At 41.4% G+C, this 24,261-nt stretch overlaps 1 protein-coding gene across 1 annotated transcript in view; it reads left to right on the plus strand.

Moving 5' to 3' along the window:
* Positions 1-212: 212 nt before the first annotated feature.
* Positions 213-24,261, plus strand: part of pappa2 (pappalysin 2) — a 67,082-nt gene continuing 43,033 nt past the window's right edge. The window contains exons 1-6 of the mRNA XM_042308190.1: positions 213-2,678; positions 6,238-7,297; positions 13,208-13,356; positions 16,371-16,664; positions 17,047-17,239; positions 17,478-17,608. Coding sequence (XP_042164124.1) covers positions 1,703-2,678; positions 6,238-7,297; positions 13,208-13,356; positions 16,371-16,664; positions 17,047-17,239; positions 17,478-17,608 — 2,803 coding nt within the window. The 5' untranslated portion in view covers positions 213-1,702. The remainder of the gene's footprint in view (positions 2,679-6,237; positions 7,298-13,207; positions 13,357-16,370; positions 16,665-17,046; positions 17,240-17,477; positions 17,609-24,261) is intronic.

Genomic DNA, 24,261 nt, shown 5'->3' on the forward strand with positions numbered 1-24,261 from the left:
AAACAGATGTGCCGTGTGTGAGAGAGTGGTGTTCAGATGGTGAGAGACTCAGACAGAATCACTGTTCAGTGGCTGTTGTGCACTAGCCTATTCATAAAAGTGCCTCAAAGAATACCGTTAAGGAGGACGGCCAGTGCATACAACTCGACGTCAACTGTGTGTAGAGTGACTGCCTGAATAGAGAGGTTTACTTTCCTCACTTACTGTATGTGTGTAGGGGCAGGGTTAGTGATGTCAGTCTGAAAGTAACAGATAAAACGTTTCAGCGCGTTGTTTTGATCTTGTGAATAGGCTGTGGAAGAGGGCGAGACTGGCGGTTCATCAGCGTAGAAAATATATGAACAATTTCAAATGGGGGATACAAGAGGACTTTACGCGCGCTTGAAGGTGATTTAACGAACTATTTTTCTTTGGAGAGTCTATTACCAGGAACAGCATTTAGTCTGATTCCCATTTACTTGCTCTCATCTCTTGTCTCATACCTTGTATTGTTACTTTGCAACTAAATGCAGAGAAAGGAAATAGCAAGTAAAAGAACAATAGACAATAGTTTATGGTTAGCTTACTTATATTTCTGTCATTGTGTCGCCTAATGACTGCATTTAATTTAATTTCACCTGAGCTTAATCTTTCAATAAAGCTTACCTTTACTGTATATGACTTTATAGTATAGCCATTGAATTATAAATATTGTCTTAAAAGCATCAGCCAGCTTGTTCATTATTTTTGGCCACCCCTGCATCCTACTCACTGGGTGAATGTTAGGTTAACAACAACGGGCACTATCGAAAACAGCGCATAAGGGGGAGATTGGTGGCAAGACCTGAAATAACCTTTATTTTGCCGGGTATGGATGAAAACATTGAAAGCATTACTTGTATGGGCCTATACTGAAAGAAGATAAAGAGAAACCCCACCAGTGACAATAGAATTCCCACTGAATTATTTGGACAAACACGTCGACATAGTAGACATATTTAAAAAATGAATTCCAAATTCTAAATTGATGCTGCAAAGTAGCCTAATAACAACAGTTCATCATTTGTGTTCAATCAGGCGGTATCATGGCAGGCTGCTCTGACTGTCACTTTCCTCAATAGGCATGACCCGTTTACAGTGTAGCAGGTTTCAAAGGCGAGTTGATGTGATGCGCGCAGGTGAGGCTAGATGTGAGTCAAGCTGACGTTTTCCCTTGACCGGTAAAATAGCCAGAAGCTTTTATAAAACCAAATATAAATTGAACCTCAATATTCAATAGTCTGAAGATTTTGCACTGTCAACGTAACATACTGCTACAGTTCCCCCTTTGAGTGCGCTCGATTTAGCTCCGTTTTGAAGTCTAGAAGTAAAACTGGCATCTGGGGAAAATAGGTGCGACAAACCTGCCTTGTAAACATTAAAGTGTTAGTTTAAGTAAATGTTTCATAAAGGGCATTGAATGCAATGCATTAAATAGACCAGCCCAAACCAAAATAGGCAATTGCTTATGCAAAACATAGGCTACCTGCTTAAAACGTTTTAATCCTTGGATTTATTATAATACTATTATTTTAGAAATATACAGAGTTATCCAGTTATCATTTAATGGGGAATATGTGTTTTAATCAAATCGGATCTTGTTGCTAGTGTATTCAAGTTGTATATCTTAGAAGCAATAAACTGAAAACATTCCAAAACATCAATTACAAATCTAAACTCCAAAATGTTGTGTCTCAGACTACTGGCTGTTGTCCTCATAATGATCAACACATTGTTGCTAAACTCTGCTCAATCAGATCATATCCAAAAGTTCAAACGCACATTGGCTCAGAGAGCTGACAGTGAAGTGGCTCACTTAGCAAGTGAACAGTGCAGGTCCACAAGACAGCCTAGACAAGTAACATACTCAGCATCAGTTCTACATCTCCCTCCAGTGGCTCACCCAAGGAGATACACCACAAGGCAAAGAGGTTTCTATCATATAGGTCCTCTTGAGAAGTCCTCTTGTTCAGGCGGGTGCAATTATGATGCTAATTCTAACCCAGGACTGCATAGTGCCTCTCATTGGGGCAATGGTGAGAAGAAGGTTAATCGGGGAAACTCGGAGGCAGTGGTACCCAAAGACAAGGAGGAGAGACATGTTAAGAGTATGGGGATGGTCAGTTCTCCTCACCTCGACTCCAGTAGAAAGCCTCCCAGTCAGCCTGAGGTGACAGTGGATTCAAACAGTGACAGTGACAAACCAGAGGTTGATGGTGTGCGCTCTGAGGGCCCAGACAAGCTGTTGCCGCTCAAGAAGCAGCAGAGAGTTCCGACTGACACGCCCACCTTCCACAGAAGGGTCCGCCGTAGCCCGGCAGTCTCCAATGGTGAAGACAGTCGGGCAGCTTTCCCTGAAAGCATAGTAAACTCCCGGGGGATATTCCCTACGTTTCGACAGCACAGTGACTATTCTGCTGAGAGTGAGGACTACCCTGGGGATCGGGAGGGACCACCTAACCCCGGCCCCGCCAGAATGTTGTGGGGTGCCCAGATCCCAGATGTCCACCCTAAGTGGATGTCTGCTTTGTACTTTAATGGACAAAAGGAACAACTGAGGGTCAATCCAGCAGCTGGTATTCAGCTTCCTCGGGCCAAGTTCAGTGTTGAACTGTGGGTCAAACCAGAGGGTGGGCAGACTAACCCAGCCATCATAGCGGGTGAGTGATACGCCACAACATATTCTCTCTCTCTCTCTCTCTCTCTCTCTCTCTCTCTCTCTCTCTCTCTCTCTCTCTCTCTCTCTCTCTCAGAATACACTGCAGACACAATTTATCTTGCATTGCAGACGTAACATGTCTGGGTTTGTTTAATTCATCATTAATATTAATATATTAATTTAATGGTGACATGACATGGTTGGGAAGATGAGAGGAATTGGGAAATCAGCCGTTATGTGGTGCAAATGGGTTATTAAGGGGTGAAATTCCGCTGGGCAGACCACGTAATTCTAACGTAGAAATGTGGAATGGAAACTATGTGTTTGATGTATTTGAAACCTTTCCACCTATTCCGCTCCAGCCACTACCACGAGCCCGTCCTCCCCAATTAAGGTTCCACCAACCAGTGGTAGATCTCCACAGACCTGCAACCTTTGCATGCTATCTTGAACATGCACACTTTCTATAATTACATAATAATTATTTTCTAGTTACAGTTACCTCAACATGTGGCCATGGATGAGTTACTAATTTTAAGGTTAAATCAAATTTGTTTGTAAGATAGCCTTAACTATAGGCTATTTACTGTATTACATACGTCTTATCGAAATGTTAGGTTGACAATGGAACCAAATATCAAGATTTAAACTATGCTTGGATAGTTTAATCAGAGCCACTGTCATAATCCTACTCTTTAACTCTTATTTTTGGTTTAGTTGGGGATGTGAATCAAGTTAATAGGCTATTTACCGTATTGAAGAAGTGAATGTGAATTGTGTTTGGTTGTCAACACAACCAAATATTCACATTTTAAGGAGATGTATATTATGTGCCACTGACTTAGTCTGACTTTAATTCCAGTCTACAAATGAATAATTGATATTTTGGAATCGCATCTCTATTTCAACCAAAAATCTAAGTTAAAAAAATAGGACTAAATCAAATCAAATCAAACTTTAAAGGCACGTTAAATAAAGTTTGATTTGATTTAGTCCTATTATTTAACTTAGAATTTTGGTTGAAATGGAGACTTGAATCTAACCTATTCATTATTAACTTGAAGATTACATTTGACATCAACCAAAGCGTAAAAAACTCTAGGCCTATATGTATTGTCTATTTTTAGTTGAACCCTGGGTTGAACTAAAACAATAGCTGTTGATAACTTTGCAAATGTTATATAGGCCTAAATATTATTATTATATATGACTTATAGAGTATAGTTACATTTCATTTGCTCAGTTAAACCTACCATTTGGAATAACTTCGATAGCAACAATGGATCTATTTAGTTATTATGAGATCTCTCAAAAATCATTCCTACGATAGCACATTGATAGTAGTCAGTGACAAATATCACATCTAAGTAGGGCTGGGCTTGGTAAAAACCCTGGATGGGAAACAAAATGTAGATAAATTAACTCTCCAATAGGAAGTGCTGCCCAGCCTATAGTTTTGTTCTGATAATGGATATAACTTTGACGTTCTGACATTGTTTCAAAGGTACAAATTCAACATATTTTATATGAGGTTTGTATGACACGATGACATAATTCTGTGATTGAACTCAAAACAACAGTTGCAAATCCAATGTATTTTCCACATACTGTAGATTCCATGTCACAATACGTTGACAAATGATGTTGAAACAGCGTTAGTGGCCGCCACCTGCAGGCTTGTTGTTTTGACGTCACGTTTTGAGAGGGTTAATGCTTAGTCATAGGCTACCCAGCAAGTAGATCCATTGCCACATGTGATGAAAAGTTCAATTAATACATTTTATCCCAATCATTGGATTAATATCAAAACTAAATTCCTTTTGAAGTCTTGTCGTTTCCTCTGCTGTCTGTGAGGTGGGATAAATCAAAGATGTCTAGTCTAGTTTAAAACTTCAAACAGGAGGAGTAAACTGAATTGCAAGGTTTATGTGGAGGTTCAATTTAAATAACATTGTTATTGATAGTGTAATCTCCTCGTATCCTGCAGGCGATATACCCACTCTATTTCAACAGCAGAATAAGGCAAAGGGTTGAAGGCAATATGATATAGGCAATTAATTATTCATTATTTCACTGCATGAATGTAGAAAATCAAGAAAAGAATCACAGTATTATTTGGATTGGGATGTAATTTATTTATTGATGTGGGAAATAGCCAGGATCAATGATTGAACCAGGGACTTCTCATATGTTAAACTAACATGCTACTGAAGGGGGTTAGGCAACCACAAGTCCACAAGAGCCACAATGCCTGCAGGTTTTCATCCTTGTCTTTTAACCAGGACTGGAGGAAGCAGCTGGGTACAATTGCTCAATTAAGGCTAGGATTCAATCCGATCGCACTTTGTCGGCTATGTGCCATTTAAAGGTCATTTTCCTGTTGAACCGGCATATGCAGCGTTTACCGTGAATGCGGTCTCCGTGAACGCGGGAACAGTGCCTTTAAAAAGTGCATAGCCGACAAGTGTGATCAGATTGAATCCCTGCCCAAGAATCATCGAGAATAGAACCCCCCTTAACAACCCATCTATCTATGCAATTGCAATTCTGAAAATAGCCACACTTAATAGTTGTGTTTAGTAGGACTGTAGAAGCACTCTTAGATAAAATGGTTCCAAATGGGTTCTTCGGCTGTCCCCATAGGATAACCTTTTTTTAAATTCCAGGTAGAACCATTTTTGGTTCCAGACAGAACCCCTTGGGGTTCAATATAAAAACCCTCTGTGGAAAGGGTTCTACATTGAATCCAAAAGGGTTCTACCTGGAATCAGGATGGTTCTCCCTGGAACCAAAACAGGGTTTTCAAAGGGTTCTGCTACATAGCACCTTTTTTGCTAAGAGTGAATCTACACTCCTCATTTGGGAGGTGCTCATGTTTCCACCTCCTTTTAGTTTCCCTTTTTATTTTATTTGTATATCCTCGTCACATGTCACTTATATTCATCATGACCTACAAGCTTTGGCCTCAATCTTTAGTGACCCTTATGTGACATTTCACAAATTAGTTTTTCCACAAAATATTTTCAAATTTTTTTTCTATTAAAATAATTGATTCCTGAACTGGGTTTGATTGGCAAAATTAAAATTTGAATAGATAAATTACAGACTAGTTTTATCCTCTACTCTTATAAATCTCCCTCTCTATTGTTGCCAGATAATAATACAGTATCAAGACTTTTACTTGGCAGAGATGCTGTGTTCTAACCACTACTTTGAGTGAATTAAATGCTTAACCATGATATTGGCCAACCCTCCTGAGGAATATTTTCATACAATTTCCCAGCTTTCTTTTCAATATCCCAAAAATGTCCACATTTTTGTGTGTACAGTGTGTAAGGAGGGTGAAGGGGTTCCCTGACCTTTAGCTGTCCCGGCATAGAGCATCTGGAAGCCAGATGTGACTCTCTCTTTCTGAAAAACAGCTGTGAATCAGTGCCTTCGTTTAGGGAAATACCTTCAACCCCTCAACTCTCTGGGTAATTTGGCTTTAATTACATTGGAAGAGGATGCTCAATGTTTATGCCTTTTTACAAAATAATATTTGTCTTCCTTTTGTGTAGGGGTTTTTGACAACTGCTCCTACTCCTTAAGTGAGAAAGGATGGTCAGTAGGTATTCGGACAGTAGAACCCAGGGGGAGAAAAGATGCCAGATTCTTTTTTACACTTCGTACCGACCGTGCTCCCAAAGCAACGACTATCTATGGGCATCAGCGCTACCACCCTAACTCCTGGACTCACCTGATGGCCAGCTACAATGGTCACAATATGACCCTCTACATAGATGGTGCCAAGGTTGCAGAGAGCCGTTTGCAGTCTGGTAACCTCTACAGCCCGTTCATGGAGACCTGTCGAACACTTCTTCTCGGTGGGGACCAGTCAGACCTTGGGCACAACTTCCGAGGGTACATCGGGGGTATTGTGTTATGGGTGCTTCCTCGCACTCACGAGGACCTCCTGAAAGGGCGCTCTCAGATTGATAAGAGGGAACCAAACCTCGCTCTCTGGACTGACTTCTCTGAGGTAGAGCAACATTGGAGTCCTCATAAGGACGGCTACCACCCGTCCATAGTCATTATCCCTATCCCTGAGCTGGAACATGTGTCCCCCTTTGTGCCCCCTCCCTGTGGATTAACAGCCTGTGACAACACAGACATCATCCTCAGCTACAATAACCACTGGCAGCTGCGCACAGAGAAGAGGATCCGCTACCGCATTGTCAACATCTGTAACGACGACGGAAGTCGTCCCACCGTCTCCCATGCCCAGATCCAGCAGCAGCACCAGGCACTTGTCGAAGCCTTCCGGTCCCACAACATCAGCTTGGAGCTGAGCACGCATACCATTCAGAACACATCTCTACGCCAGCGCTTCATCCTAAGCAACTGCCGGATCAGTAAGATTGGTAACAGGCACTGTGATGCGGAGTGTGACCACCCACTGACGGGCCATGATGGTGGGGACTGTCTGCGCCTGGGGCCCTGCTACAACTGGAAGAGGAGGGACGGGGTCTGCAACACAGAGTGCAACAGCATCCACTATGACTTCGATGATGGAGACTGTTGTGATCCAGAAGGCACGGATGTCCTGAAGACCTGCTTCGACCCAGAGTCCCCAGACAGGTGAGATATTTCTTTCAATTTTTGGGGGGCAGGAATCCTCAACCCTGCTCCTGGAAATCACTGGTCTATGAGTTTTTCCTGTAAAACTTTACATTAGGTGCTCTTATACCTGTGCTCTTATATCTGTAATTATTTTAGTAAGTACGAAGAAAATATGAATATTTGCTGCGTTGGGCAGTTGTCCCAATCGTTTAGACATACAGTAGTAATGAGTCACAAACAATACCTTTATACATTTTGGGGTCCAGAGCAATCTTCTATCTCATATCAAATTAAGTTAATCTGTTTACAATGATGTTCTTTACTAGTTCTGACAAAGAAAGAAAATGGTTTTGTCTCTGTCATCCTTAGCCTTCCTTAGCTACCGCAACCAAAAAAGTACTTTGCTGCCTGTCCCTGTATTTATGGGACTTTGTGCATGTTGTGAGTTTTTAACGATAATGACGGTAATGATATTGAGGTTCTACAGAGACCTTGGGAGCTTAACGCCTAATTAGCGATATCTTGATTTACTAAAGAGGCCTTAAGTGTCTGTCTTCAAGGCACACAAGTTTCAACTCTGGAACAGTTTCTGAAAGCAAGTGAAACTGGGAATGGGACGAGAAGCCAAAGTATACAGTTATTATGGCTAAACAATGAAAGCAGAAGTCTCCTCCGCTCCATTCTATTCATTTTGACAGGCAGGCTTATTTGCGTTTCAAACAAAATACATGATGTATTGCCATAATATTCTTTTTTTGCTTAATAGTGCACAGCATGTAGGTAGAAATACTAAACATATGTCTGTTGTCTGATCCATTTCACAGATGTGAGAGATCAATAGACCATCTATATACATGTAAAGTTTGCACTCATTCAAGGATTTTTCTTTGTTTTTACTATTTTCTACATTGTAGAATAATAGTGAAAACATCAAAACTATGAAATAAAACATATGGAATCATGTAGTTGGTTACTACACATATGGAGTCTTTGTGTAGTAACGAAAAAAGTGTTCAACAAATCCAAATATATTTAATATTTTAGATTCTTCTAAGTAGCCCCCCTTTGCCTTGATGACAGCTTTGCACACTATTGGCATTCTCTCCACCAGCTTCACCTGGAATGCCTTTCCAACAGTTTGAAGGAGTTCCCACATATGCTGAGCACTTGTTAGCTGCTTTTCCTTTACTCTGCGGTCCAACTCATCCCAAACCATATCAATTGGGTTGAGGTCGTGTGACTGTGGAGGACAGGTCATATGATGCAGCACTCCATCACTCTCTTCTTGGTCAAATAGCCCTTACACAGCCTGGAGGTGTGTTGGGTCACTGTCCTGTTGAAAAACAAATGATAGTCCCACTAAGCGCAAAACAGATGAGATGGCATATTGCTGCAGAATGATGTGGTAGCCATGCTGGTTAATTGTGCCTTGAAATCTAAATAAATCACTGACAGTGTCACCAGCAAAGCACCCTCACACCATCACACTTCCTCCTCCAAGCTTCACGGTGGGAACCACACATGCAGCGATCATCCGTTCACCTACTCTGCGTCTCACAAAGACACAGGGTTTGGAAGATTAAATCTTAAATTTGGACTCATCAGATCAAAGGACAGATTTCCACCGGTCTAATGTCCATTGCTTGAGTCTCTTGACCCCAAAAATAATCTTCTTATTATTGGTGTCCTTTAGTAGTGGTTTCTTTGGAGCAATTCGACCATGAAGGCCTGATTCACGCAGTCTCCTCTGAACAGTTGATGTTGATATGTGTCTGTTAACTCTGTGAAGCATTTATTTGGGCTGCAATTTCTGAGGCTGGTAACTCTAATGAACTTATCCTCTGCAGCAGAGGAAACTCTGGGTCTTCCTTTCTTGTGGCGGTCCTCACGAGAGCCAGTTTCCTCACAGCGCTTGATGGTTTTTGGGACTACATTTGAAGAAATGTTCAAAGTTCTTAACATTTTCCGGATTGACTGACCATGTTTTAAAATAATGATGGACTGTCATTTCGCTTAGCTTTTTGAACTGTTCTTGCCAAAATATGGACTTGGTCTTTTACCAAATAGGGCTATCTTCTGTATACCAACCCTACCTTGTCACAACACAACTGATTGGCTCAAAGGCATTAAGAAGGAAAGAAATTCTACAAAATAACTTTTAACAAGGCACACCTGTTAATTGAAATGCATTCCCGGTGACTACCTCATGAAGCTGGATGAGAGAATGCCAAGCGGGTGCAAATCTGTCATCAAGGCAAAGGGTGGCTACTTTGAAGAATCTCAAATGTCAAATATATTTTGATTTGTTAAACACTTTTCTGGTTACTACATGATTCCATATGTGTTATTTTATAGTTTTGATGTCTTCACTATTATTCTACAATGTAGAAAATAGTATAAATAAAGAAAAACCCTTGAATGAGTAGGTGTGTCCAAACTTTTGACTGGTACTGTATATCTCAGGAGGTTGGTTGCACCTTAAATGGGGAGGACGAGATTGTGGTAATAGCTGGAGTGGAATAAGTAGAATGGTATCAAATAAATGAAACACATGGTTTCCATGTGTTTGATGCCATTCCATTTACTCCGTTCCAGACATTATTATGAGCCGTCCACTCCTGAATATCCTCCACTGATTATATATCTTGATATACTGTGCATTTTCCGAGCTTCCTATGCATTGAGAAGTATCATAGACTGCTTAAAATGAGCTACAATTTCCTATAGATTATTTACAGTTGAAGTCGGAAGTTTACATACACTTAGGTTGGAGCCATTAAAACTAATTTTTCAACCACTCTACAAATTTCTTGTTAACTAACTATAGTTTTGGCAAGTTGGTTAGGACATCTACTTTGTGCATGACACAAGTAATTTTTCCAACAATTGTTTACAGACAGATTATTTCACTTATCATTCACAATTCCAGTGGGTCAGAAGTTTACATACACTAAATAGACTTGGAAAATACAAGAAAATGACGTCATAGCTTTAGAAACTTATGATATGCTAATTGACATCACTTGAGTCAATTGGAGGTGTCCCTGTGGATGTATTTCAAGGCCTACCTTCAAACTCAGTGCCTCTTTGCTGGACATCATGGGAAAATGAAAAGAAATCAGCCAAGACCTCGGAAAATAATTGTAGACCTCCACAAGTCTGGTTCATCCTTGGGAGCAATTTCCAAACGCCTGAAGGTACCACGTTCATCTGTACAAACAATACTACGCAAGTATAAACACCATGGGACAACACAGCCGTCATACCGCTCAGGAAGGAGACGCGTTCTGTCTCCTAGAGATGAACGTACTTTGCGAAAAGTGCAAATAAATCCCAGGACAACAGCAAAGGACCTTGGGAAGATGCTGGAGGAAACAGGTACAAAAGTAAATATATACCCACAGTAAAACGAGTCCTATATCGACATAACCTGAAAGGCCGCTCAGTAAGGAAGAAGCCGCTGCTCCAAAACCATCATAAAAAAGCCAGACTACGGCTTGCAACCGCACATGGGGACAAAGATCGTACTTTTTGGAGAAATGTCCTCTGGTCTGATGAAACAAAAATAGAACTGTTTGGCCGTAATGACCATTGTTACGTTTGGAGGATAAAGGGGGAGGCTTGCAAGCCGAAGAACACCATCCCAACCGTGAAGCACGGGGGTGGCAGCATCATGTTGTTGGGGAGCTTTGCTGCAGGGGGGACTGGTGCACTTCACAAAATAGATGGCATCATGAGGAATAAAAAGTATGTGGATATATTGAAGCAACATCTCAAGACATCAGTCAGGAAGTTAAAGCTTGGTCGAGAATGGTTCTTCCAAATGGACAAGGACCCCAAGCATACTTCCAAAGTTGTGGCAAAATGACTTAAGGACAACAAAGTCAAGGTATTGGAGTGGCCATCACAAAGCCCTGACCTAAATCCTACAGAAGATTTGTGGGCAGAACTGAAAAAGCATGTGTGAGCAAGGAGGCCTACAATCCTGACTCAGTTACACCAGCTCTGTCAGGAGGAATGGGCCAATATTCACCAACCTTATTGAGGGAAGCTTGTGGAAGGCTACCCAAAACGTTTGACCCAAGTTGAACAATTTAAAGGCAATACCAAATACTAATTGACTGTATGTAAACTTCTGACCCACTGGGAATTTGATGAAAGAAATAAAAGCTGAAATAAATCATTCTCTCTACTATTATTCTGACATTTCACATTCTTAAAATAAAGTGGTGATCCTAACTGACCTAAGACAGGGAATTTTTACTTGTGAATTGTGAAAAAATGAGTGTAAATGTATTTGGCACGGTGTATGTAAACTTCCGACTTCAACTGTATATGTTCAATTGGGGCTCCTTTCCCAAACTGATTGTTGGGGTTTATATTTTAATTTGAAGAAATATTGTTGCTGAGATTACCTGGGCACTAATAATACATTTGTAGTGAAGTCAGTCAGTGTGTTGTTTTGCACAGTGAGGGAGGGATGGTATTTGTACTTTAAAGAGCAACAACAGCAGCTAAAAAGCCAGGTCCCTAGACAGATATAAAATTAAGTGTGGAGAAGGCATGAGCGTAGAACTGACTTCTGATTTATAGCTTGCAATGATGTAATCTCTCTTTATTACTTGCCAAAGTTTTTCCTACCTCTTACCCTTCACTAAAACTGTATGAATTGCGAATCCACCCGAGATGCAAATGCTTCATAAAACAGGGCTCTCTGGAATATCTGCAGCGCAGGTCTTTAAAAGGCTCTTGACCTGAGCTGGTTGGAAAAGTGCAATCTGTTGACTGCAATCCAGAGTTTTAGAATAATTAATGCAGGGATGACATTTTGATGGCATCTGTGGAGTGTACAATTTTATCTTTGGCTCTGGGATTTTTGGTATTTTTCTGTTTGAGTTATGGTCCAGGTTATCTGCAGCTCGGCAATAGAACTCAATCCCTAGCCAATTGCTGTCACTACACAAATGTGTTGTTCAAGCAGACAGAGAGCCAGCCATGAGGAATGGCCAGGTACATGAAGAATTTGGCAACACAAGAAAGTGAAAGGAAAAACGAGGAGGACATTTTAGCCATTAATGCTGGGATATTCCCCTGCTGCTGAGGGGATCCAGAATTGGTGGTTTGAATCTGTTTGCAAGGCAAACTGGGTGGTTCTCAAAAATCACTTTTTCTCCAACAATGAAAGAATCAGGGTTAAAATTAAGCATGAACGGAATGGAAAAAAGATACATGATCTTTGAGTACGGTTCTACAGTCCCAGTTCAGATCATCCAAGAAACACAGACGATTTTGAACATAATTCTATAAAATTTGTGCGGTATAACACTTTTTTTAAAGGAAGTAGGCAATGTAATAGCCCCTTTCCAGATGTATTGTTTTGGAGTGCCAGTGTTGTAAGAAGTTTGTTTATGAACATTAGACTTCTCAACAGACTCAATGTTGTCCAAAGCTATACTGAATGGATTATATCAACCAAAACAGTGCTTCAACATGTAGATTTCAACATAAACAATCAATGATTTATTAAAAACAATACATCTGTATTTCATATGTTATGAATATGCATTATGAAGCTCATTTGACATAATGATAAATTGGAGCAGATTGGCACAGCTTTTGCTTGTTTAATGAAACTTGAATGTAAGGCAGGCTACACTTGGTCAGTTCTTGTGTAGGACACATCCAAGAAACAGTAGGTGGTTCAATTAATGGGCTAGACTATTTGGCAGGTTTGGAAAGGGCATTTCAAACAAATGGGCCAGTGATAGGTGTAAATGCTTTCCAGCTATAACAAAATAAGAGAAAAATGACGTGACATATTCTAGAGTAAGGATTGTGAAAACAAACTGTCAAATTGACCCAGATTAAAAGCAGGGAATGCAATGGGGAAAAAATGCTAATGACATATACTTCTTCTCCCTGCTGCAGAGCCTATATGAGTGTAAAGGAACTGAAAGAGGTGTTGCACCTGAGCAGCACAGACACCCTCAATGTTTTCTTTGCCAACAACTCAGCCCGTGAAGAGTTAGCAGGGGCTGCAACCTGGCCATGGGCAAAGGAGGCCCTCAACCATCAGGGTAAGCTACTGCTACACCCCATCCTTCTGTCTTTACCTGAATCAAACACAAAGGTCATTGAGCTACACAATCCCTTCAAAATGATATGCATGCTAAAACATGCCAAACTGGATTACATTGACTCCCACTGGATTGTGTTCAGTAAAAGTTACACCAAAGTAAAAAGCAGAAGAGGTGCAGGTAGGCATTGCCCTTGTCTTCAAAATCTGGTTATGATTCTCTCTCTCCCCCTCTCATTCTCACACTCCCTCCCTCCCACTCATTACCTCTCTTCCTTCTTCACTCTCCCCCTCACTATCCTCATCTCTTGCCCTCCACTCTTTGTTCTCAGTATTAGCCGTAGCAAGATTAATGAGCCTTAATCCTGGGTATAAAAGAAAACACTTGTAGCGTGCATAGATTTCCCGGCAGATTGCCTCCTAATCATTAGGGCTTTCCACTGTAAAGACAATCCCAACAACAACCAAACAAAAACCAGAAATGCCAGGGTAATGCCCTTTTGCCATTTATACATAGTTGCCAGCCCATTTGACTGTTTAAGCACTCGTTAAAGCTAAGAGTTTTCTCCTCACATCCAGCTCTTTCATAAATCCAAACTTTACCTGAAGTGGGAAGGTCTTTTTCTAATTGGTTTGGCTGGTATTATTTTGGCTGTGTATTACTAAAGAAATTGCTCTACCAAATAAAAAAAGACTGTACTATGTTACAGTCAAGTTGCTTCTTGTAAATTATCCTTTCGTCTTCTATTCTCTTCTGTGTATTCTCTCCCATCTACTGAAGAGCTTTAAATCACTCACAAAGAGTGCTTGGCCGGGGAGTGAAACCCCTTTAAAGTATTATTCTCTGTTCAATCAGGTTTGTTGTTGTGTTCCCTCTGGGTTGTGTCTTACCTCCTGGCACATTCATTATGGGCCCTGGGGATGGCGTGCGGAGCATTCCAGCACAGATGTCCTTTTCTTCGTCCTCAGGGTTGAACTGCATCAACAAGCCAGTCAGTGTTTTGGGCTGGGCTTTCTCTGATGTGTCCCTGATGGACCGTCGTCTTGCAGGTTTCCCTCCCCTCTTTGAACCCCACAGCTCCCAGAATTGAGGATATTTCACTCAAAGCCATGAATGATACGAGGAAAGACGCAGTGGTGCCACGACTGTAAGAGAGAAGAGAGACTTTGTAGTGTCAGTTGTGTAGTTACTTTTCACAGTCTTATTTTGTAACAAACTGTCAAGCTTGTATATCAGATGACACAGGAATATATATAGTGGGGTCCGAAATTATTGACACCCTTGATAAAGTTGAGCAAAAATGACTGTATAAAATAAATTATTAAAATACTGAGCTATATTGTATGCTAAAAAAATTGGGGAAATTGTATACTTTCATACTTATACAATTGCTCAGAGAAAGAGGTTTTGTTTAACAAGTAATAGTTTTTTTCTCTCAAAAAGGTAGGGTTCAAAATCATAAAATTAATTCCCTTCAATGCCTCAATACCTTGTGAGAATAAGGGCACTGAGCCTTGTTCTAAAATGTTTTATGAGTTGGAGAACACAGTGGGAGGGATCTTAGACTATTCCTCCATACCGAATCCTTCCAGATCCTTGATATCCTTTGTCAGCACTTATGGACTGCCCTCTTCAATTCAAAGCACATGTTTTCAATGGGTATCAAGTCCAGAGACTGAGATGGCCATTGCAAAATTTAGATGTATTTTTTATTTTTTACCAATTAACCATATATTTGTTTATTTTGATGTGGGTTATTGTCTTGCTGGAAGATCCACTTACGGCCAAGTTTCAGCCTGCTCGCAGAGGCAACCAGGTTTTTGGTTTAAAAGTCCTGGTACTGGGTAAAGTTCATGATGCCGTTGACCTTGGCCCCAGGACCAATAGCCCGATAAGATCAACGTTTCAAATCCAAGGTGAGGTTTTGAAAGGCATTGAAAACAGGGGTGTCAATAATTTTGAGAAAAAATGGTTACTTATTGAACAAAATCTCATTCTCTGAGCAATTGTATTAGTTTAAAAAAAATCATTTTCCAATTTGTTTTGCATATAATATAGCTCAGTATTTGAATTATTTATTTTTTCTGAAGTCACTTTTGCTCATCTTTATCAGGCTGTCAATCATTTCAAGCCCACTGTATGTTTACCCAGACCTGATGATTTATGTCTGAGGACAAACCATGAGAACCTTTTTAATGAGTCCCATCAGGACTTACGGTCAGGAAATCTTCATCTGACAAGAGGATCCTCTACCAATTAACTTCGATTGTACCAGAAAATATTCTCCACCGAAGTGAATGTTGAAGCAGAACCCTGAAATACATCTGCCACTATTTACAGGCTATAAATGTGCTATTAAAGTGAAGTTGTCTCAACGGGCCCAGCGGATGTCCTCACAAATTGAATAGTGTTTCTAATTAAAAAACAAATAGCATTTTTATTCTATTCCAGCTCTTAAAGTTAATAATGGGCAATAACCACTGCTTCCATATTCCATAAATTACATCATAAGAATTTATGCAAATTATTTCTGGGGATAGCACTATACTTGTTTCTTACATGCTGAGTTAAAACTGCTGACGGGTTGCCTCATGTCTAAGTGGTTATAAATGTCACATCGTTTAAGGTTTTTATGACATTAGTTGGTTATAAGACCAAATGTTAACATGTTATTTATTATTCAGAAGCTTGTCAGACAAAATGTGTTCAACTGTTTGCTTGAGGTGGCAAGCTTGACTAGCTAGTCAAGAAACACACAGAAAACATTGACACAGTGAATGAAATAGACATAAATAGAGATTGTGTCTGATTCATCTTCGCCCCAAAAAATTGATGTCCCACTGTGATCATGGAGCTAGATCCATCATCTGGGATAGAAGTTATTTACGGGCTCTAAGAAATACCACCTAGCTATTTGGGAAGCAACAAAGGCAGACTATTTCAGCTATCTCACCACCTGTTGAGTTCTGTTAGAGTGGTAACATGACACCGATATCATCCGATCCTATCCACAGGTGGAATGGTGCTCAATCCATCCTACTTTGGCACTGTCGGACACAATAACACAATGATCCATGAGATGGGCCATATCTTTGGACTGTATCATGTCTTCAAGGGGGTCAGTGAGCGGGAGTCCTGTGATGACCCCTGTCAGGAAACCACTCCCTCCATGGAGACAGGAGACTTATGTGCAGACACGGCTCCTACACCAAAGTCAAAGGCCTGCCATGACCCTGGCTATGTGAACGACACCTGTGGGATAACGCTCTACCAAGACACACCGTACAACAACTACATGAGTTACACAGGTAGGTCTACTGTAACCTCTCTGCAATGCTGTCAACATAAGCTAGACTGCATCCCAGTTTATCCCTTCATAGTGCACTACTTCTGACCTGGGCCCTATGGCCCTGGCCAAAAGTAGTACACTATAGAAGGAATAGGGTTCTGTTTGGGACGCATCCCTAGAATGAGGCTGTGGTGCTGTATTCCTACTGCAAGACCACAAAGGTCTACTGTATATACAGTATTAGGTTATGTCCAAGTGTATTGCATTTGGACTAGGGATTGCATACTATTGATCATTCATCCACATCAAACTTGAGTGATCAAAATTCTCTTGGCTGTTTAATGTTAGATGATTTCCGCTGGGAACATTGACTCTACTCTACTTTCACTTCTTCTCCTGAGACGATAACTGCACCAACCATTTCACACCAAATCAAGTGGCTCGGATGCATTGTTATATGGATCTAGTCTATGAGAACTGGCTGAAAGGGAGAAGGCCCACCCCCATCCCTCTCAAGCCCATGGTGATTGGAAAGAGCTCAGATTCAGTCTCCATTCATTGGCTTCCACCTGTAAGAGGGCCACTTCATCAAAGGTAGAATAATTGTGTAGCTACATTTTTTCCTCATATCAACAGTAATGAGATAGGATGCATCCCAAATGGTTTCAATTCCCTATATAGCGCACTACTTTTAACCGTTGCCCATAGGGAGCCCATAGTGCACTATAAAGGGAATATGGTGCAATGTGGGATGCAGACATAGATATTCATGAATGATTATGACAATTTAAAATATTTTCTGATACTTACATTTGAGCAACTCTATTGACAGTTCTCCTACAGTGGATAGTGTAAACTGCAGGGACTGTGAGGCAGATGGTGTGTTCCATCAGTATGCCTATGAGGCCACCTCGCCACGGGTCTGTGACTCCTCTGGATACTGGACACCTGAAGAGGCTACTGGTCAGTATTTTTCTTTAGCCACTCATGGGCCTGTGTGACTCAGATTGGTGGCGCATGCCACCTGCAACATCAGGGTTGTGGGTTAAATTCCTGATGAGGCCACCCATAACAACATGTATGCATGCACCTCTGTAAATCCATTTGTATAAAAGTGTCTGATAAATGGCATATACTATGATAATTACATTGGCCACTAGTAAACAGTCTAGGAAAGACGTCTCAGAGCTTGCACACTCAGTGACATGTCTCTGACACCCCAAACACATAATAAAGCAGGCATGTATTCATTGTCTGAAAAAAATGACTGATTTTAGTGTCCATTTTGAACATACACAAAACATTCAGTTACAGTTTAGTTTCTGTCTTTCTGCCAGGGGGGTCCCCTGTTCTCCTGTGGGTAAGGTGCGTGCAAGGATAAAGACTGTCTGGAGAAAAATACGATAATCATTAAATGATAATTGCCAGGCTAAATAACTTATTTTGTTTTAGCCATAAGAAAAACACGGTGCTTGGCAGGGTCAACTTTTGGTAATGTTGGGTGCTGTGGAACATTAAACTGTCATAAAAACGATGTATCCTGTAGAGCTTTGATACCTTATGCTTTATGTAACAGTTCCTTATTATCCCAATCAAGATTCTTTGAGTGTACAGAAGCCCAGTCTTTTGACATTACGTGTATAAAACATTTAGAAAATTCTATATGTGGAAATTCTCAGATGGAATTTATGCTTTGAAAAGAGACAGAGAAATCAAAATCAAGTTAAAATTAAATCAAATGTTATTTAGCACATGCTTCATGAACAACAGGTGTACACTAACAGTGAAATGTTTACTTTTCAGGCCTTTCCCAACAATGCAGAGAGAAAAATATAGAAAATATTAACACATTGAATAAATACACAAAGAGTAATGATAACTTGGCTGTATGCACAGGGTACCAGTACCAAGTCTATGTGCAGGGGTACAAGGTAATTGGAAGTAAATATGTACTGTACATATACTGTAGGTAGTGGTAAAGTGACTTGGAAACACGATAGATAACAGTAGCATCAGCATATGTGATGAGTCAAAAGAGTTAGTGCAAAGAGAGTCAATGCAGATCATCCAGGTAGCTATTTGGTTAGCTATTTAGCAGTCTTATGGCTTCGGGGTATAAGCTGTTTAGGGTCCTGTTGGCTCCAGACTTGGTGCATCGGTAATGCTTGCCATGTGGTAGCAGAGAGAATATTCTGTGACTTGGGTAGCTGGCGTCTTTGACAATTTTTAGGGCCTTCCTCTGACACCACCTGGTATAGAGGTCCTGGATGGCAGGGAGCTCGGCCCCAGAGATGTACTGGGCCGTACGCACTACCCTCTGTAATGCCTTGCAGTCGGATACCATGCAGTTCCCATACCAAGTGGTGATGTACCCTGTCAAGATGCTCTCAATGGTGCAGATGTAGAACTTTATGAGGATCTGAGGGCCCATGCTAAATCTTTTCAACGTCCTGAGAACGAAGAGGTGTTGTCGTGCCTTCTTCACAACTGTGTTGGTGTGTGTGGACCATGTAAATCCGTTAGTGATGTGGACACCGAGGAACTTGAAGCTCTCGACCCCCTCCACTACAGCTCTGTTGATGTGGATGGGGGCGTGCATGGCCCCTCCATTTCCTTTAGTCCACAATCAGCTCATGTGCACTTGCTGATGGTGAGGAAGAGGTTGTCATCCTGGCACCACACTGCCAGGTCACTGACCTCCTCTCTATATGCGGTCTCATCGTCAGGCCTACTCATCGTCAGACACTGTCGTGTCATCAGCAAACTTAATCATGGTGTTGGAGTTGTGCGCGGCCACGCAATTGTGAGTGAACAGGGAGTACAGGAGGGGACTAAACACCCACCCCTGAGGCGCACCCATGTTTAGAGTCAGTGTGGGGAATGTGTTGTTGCCTACCCTCACCAACTGGGGACAGCCCGGTTAGGAAGACCGGAGGATCCAGTTGCAGAGGGAGGTGTTCAGTCCCAGGGTCCTGAGCTTAGTGATGAGCTAGGAAGGCACTATGGTGTTGAACGCTGAGCTGTAGTCAATTAACAGCATTCTCACATAGGTGTTCCTCTTGTCCAGGTGGGAGAGGACAGTTGGAATGCAATAGAGATTGTGTCACCTGTGGATCTGTTGGGGCGGGATGTGAATTGGAGTGGGTCCAGGGTGTCTGGGATGATAGTGTTGATGTGAGCCATGACTAGCCTTTCAAAGCTTTTCATGGCTACAGACAACAAAGTCAAGGTATCGGAGTGTCCATCACAAAGCCCTGACCTCAATCCTATAGAAAATTTGTGGGCAGAACTGAAAAAGCATGTGCGAGCAAGGAGGCCTACAAACCTGACTCAGTTACCCCAGAATTGCCAGGAGGAATGGGCCAAAATTGACCCAATTTATTGAGGGAAACTTGTGGAAGGCTACCCGAAACATTTGACCCAAGTTAAACAATTTAACGGCAATGCGACCAAATACTAATTGAGTGTAGGCAAACTTCTGACCCACTGAGAATGTGACAAAAGAAATAAAAGCTGAAATAAATAATTCTCTCTACTATTATTCTGACATTTCACATTCTTAAAATAAAGTGGTGATCCTAACTGATCTAAGACAGGGAATTTTTACTATGATAAAATGTCAGGAATTTATTTGGCCAAGGTGCATGTAAACTTCCGACTTCAACTGTAGGTATTATGGACTGGGTTAGGGAGAGGTTGAAATTGTCAGTGAAGTCACCTGCCAGCTGGTCAGCGTATGCTCTGAGTACACGTCCTGGTAATCAGTCTTGCCCCACAGCCTTGTGAATGTTAACCTGCTTAATGAAAGGTCCTATTCACATTGGCTACCGGGAGCGAGATCACACAGTCATCTGGAACTGCTGGTTCTCTCATGCATGGTTCAGTGTTTCATGCTTCGAAGTCAGCATAGAAGGCATTTAGGTCGTCTGGTAAGCTTGCTTCACTGGGCAGCTCACAGCTGGGTTTTTCTTTCAAATGTTTGATAGTTTGCAAGCCCTGCCACATCCGATGAGCATTAGAGCCGGCGTAGTAGGATTCTGTCTTAGTCCTGTATTGATGCTTTCCCTGTTTGATGGCTCATCGGAGGTTGTCATAGGATTTCTTAAAAGCGTCCGGATTAGTGAGAACTCTCCATGCATTACTTTTAATAACGATAAATACAATTATAGCATTAGCCAGGAGAAAAGAGTGGAATCTATAATTCTGGGGGAGTTGGCTTTTTTTGTGTACTGTAGTGTAGTTTATGAGAGAGAGTTCTATTACCTGCTTGTCCATGTTTAAGCCATGGAGTTCATTCATGGCCCTTGAGAACTTCTGCTAGAACAGGAAAACAAAAGTTTTATCAATTTCAAAATTAATGAGGCCTTCTGTACACTGAGTGTACAAAACATCCTAATATTGAGTTGCACCCCCTTTGCCCTCAGAACACCCTAAATATGAGCATGGCCTCTCCAAGGTGTTGAAAGTGTTCCACAGGGATGCTGGCCCATGTTGACTCAGATAATAATGTTTTATAAATATTAGATGACGCTTATCCAGACACACGTCTAAATTGATGGGTCATGTGAACGAAATGCTATAACCCTCAGCCACATACTGCCAAGTGGATGGGTCTCTACAGAAGGTGTAAACGTACAAATGGTTACTTGCATAGAACCAATATCAGAAATAGATAGCGTCAATATAAATAAAAGAATATACAGTATGTACAAGAACAAGAACAATAACAATATCAATAACAATTTCAGTGATAGATGAGGTAGTTATATGCATACAATCAGGAGTAACGTGGCTGAACAGTAGGATAAGAAAAAAATAGTAACTGCAACGTATGGCGTGTGTTAGGACAGAGTCATTTGAATAGAGGCACAGCAGATAGTGCTGATGACTGGTCCGTGCAAACCACGCATGAACAAGGGAATCTATATCCGGAGAGCCTGTTTCTGTCCTGCCCTTGACTTTGGTGCAGGGCATGTGTTGCCCACAGCCTCTTCGTCGCAAAACTCCCTGATCTTCTCAAAAACATAAGTTTGTCTAGCTGTGTCCAGTCCAGGTGGTGCTTGTACAGGCAGAACATCTATGTGAGGAAGGATTTCAGCTTTGCGCAGCAGCTGAAACCGGGTCCCGACTGAGTCTGAATGCTCCTTGGCAACCACAACACCCGGCTCCAGAGCATCGAAGCTGTAAAACAGGAAATAACAAAAAAATGAAGACATTACAACATTGCACAACATCAATTCACCTCCCATGTTTAGATTATTGTATATATATATATTTTTTATTTCACCTTTATTTAATCAGGTAGGCTAGTTGAGAACAAGTTCCCATTTACAACTGAAACCTGACCAAGATAAAGCACAGCAGATTGACACATACAACAACACAGAGTTACACATAGAATAAACAAACATACAGTCAATAATACAGTAGAAAAAAGTATATAAACAGTGTGTGCAAATTAGGTAAATAATGGAGGTAAGGCAATCAATATGGTGACGAAGTAATTACAATATAGCAATTAAACACTGGAACGGTAAATGTGCAGAAGATGACTGTGCAAGTAGAGATACTGGGGTGCAAAGGAGCAAGATAAATAAATACAGTATGGGGATGAGGTAGTTGGATGGGCTGTTTACAGATGGGCTATGTACAGGTGCAGTGATCTGTGAGCTGCTCTGAAAGCTGGTGCTTAAAGCTAGTGAGGGAGATATGAGTATCCAGCTTCAGTGATTTTTGCAGTTCGTTCCAGTCATTGGCAGCAGAGAACTGAAAGGAAAGGCGGCCAAAGGAAAAATTGGCTTTGGGGGTGACCAGTGAGATATACCTGCTGGAGCGCGTGCTACGGGTGAGTGCTGCTATGGTGACCAGTGAGCTGAGATAAGGCGGGGCTTTACCTAGCAGAGACTTGTAGATGACCTGGAGCCAGTGGGTTTGGCGACAGGTATGAACCGAGGGCCAGGCAACGAGAGCATACAGGTTGCAGTGGTTGGTAGTATATGGGGCTTTGGTGACAAAATGGATGGCACTGTGATAGACTGCATCTGTCACGCCCTGACCTTAGAGCTTTTTATGTCTCTATTTTGGTTTGGTCAGGGTGTAATTTGGGTGGGTATTCTATGTTCCGAAGTCCAGAATCGGTAGGATGGTCAGTTGTACGAGGGTGTGTTTGGCAGCATGAGTGAAGGAATAGGAATGTTGCGAAATAGGAAGCCGATTCTAGATTTAATTTTGGATTGGAGATGCTTAATGTGAGTCTGGAAGGAGAGTTTACAGTCTAACCAGACACCTAGGTATTTGTAGTTGTCCACATATTCTAAGTCAGAACCGTCCAGAGTAGTGATGCTGGATGGGCAGGCATGAGCGGGCAGCAATCGGTTGAAGAGCATGCATTTAGTTTGACTTAAGATAAGAAGAATAACCTCATACAATGCAATGAAGATTATATTCACCTGAAGTGCTGGTGCTGCTTGAACTGTAGCAGCTTCCTGAAGTACGGAGTCAGGTGTTGTTACCAGCCATAGCTTTCCACCAGCACCGTACCATCCTCCAGTCCAACCAGCTTTGGAATGTTGACCCCTGTCACAGTGCTGTCCTTCACAACATCAGCAATCTCAGAAAAGGTGTTCCCTCTGGTCTTTCTGAAGCGCTGCTTGATGAGGCCAAAGCACCAGCCTGGGGCAAACTTGGTGTGGCCTGTGATCAGGAAGTGAAGGTCCAGACTGTGGTGGCACAATACCAGAGCACAAACTTGTTCTTGTTTTGGCCATTGGAGTTATCACAATTCAGGGCCACAAGTGATTCCCAAACTCCTTAGTTGGTGAAGAAATGGTGCATGTAGTTGATGACTGCACTGCTGCCTTTGCTGGATGACATGCCTTCATCAATCAAGTAGTTGACTTGTTGTGGTATTCCTTCACAGCAGACACCAAACAAGCCACACTTGTGAGGTGTTAAAAGGTAGATGGGACCTGGCTGCATAGGGTCAGAAGGATAGTGCACCTGCAAACAACAAAAGCACATTAAGATACAATATTAAGATATATCACATCATTTTTTATAAATCATTATCAGGTAACTTTCATTTACCTACAAATGTGCAGAGCAGCAGCACTGCATACAGAAACATCATCTTGGAAATTGGAAGTTAAAACCTGTTGAGTGTAGGGGCAGTATTTTGATGTTTGGATGAAAAACATACCCAAACGAAACTGCCTATTTCTCATGCCCAGAAACTAGAATATGCATATAATTGTCAGATTAGGATAGAAAACACTCTAAAGTTTCCAAAACTGTCAAGATATTGTCTGTGAGTATAACAGAACTGATATTGCAGGCGAAAACCTGAGGAAAATCCAACAAGGAAGTGCCTAAGAGAAACTAATCTCCCTGTTCCATTGCATGCATTCCCTCCATTTATAGGGATATCAACCAGATTCCTTTCCCTATGCCTTCCACCTGGTGTGAACAGTCTTTAGACATAGTTTCAGACTTTTATTCTGAAAAATGAGCAAAAATTATCACATCGAGTTAGTGGATGGCTGGGTGCCAGCAGAGTTTTGCATGCGCAACAGCTTGGAGCAGACATTTTCTCTCTCTCTCCTATTGATAAAGCTACG

Source organism: Oncorhynchus tshawytscha, linkage group LG28 (genome assembly GCF_018296145.1).
Source record: "Oncorhynchus tshawytscha isolate Ot180627B linkage group LG28, Otsh_v2.0, whole genome shotgun sequence".
NCBI lineage: Eukaryota > Metazoa > Chordata > Actinopteri > Salmoniformes > Salmonidae > Oncorhynchus > Oncorhynchus tshawytscha.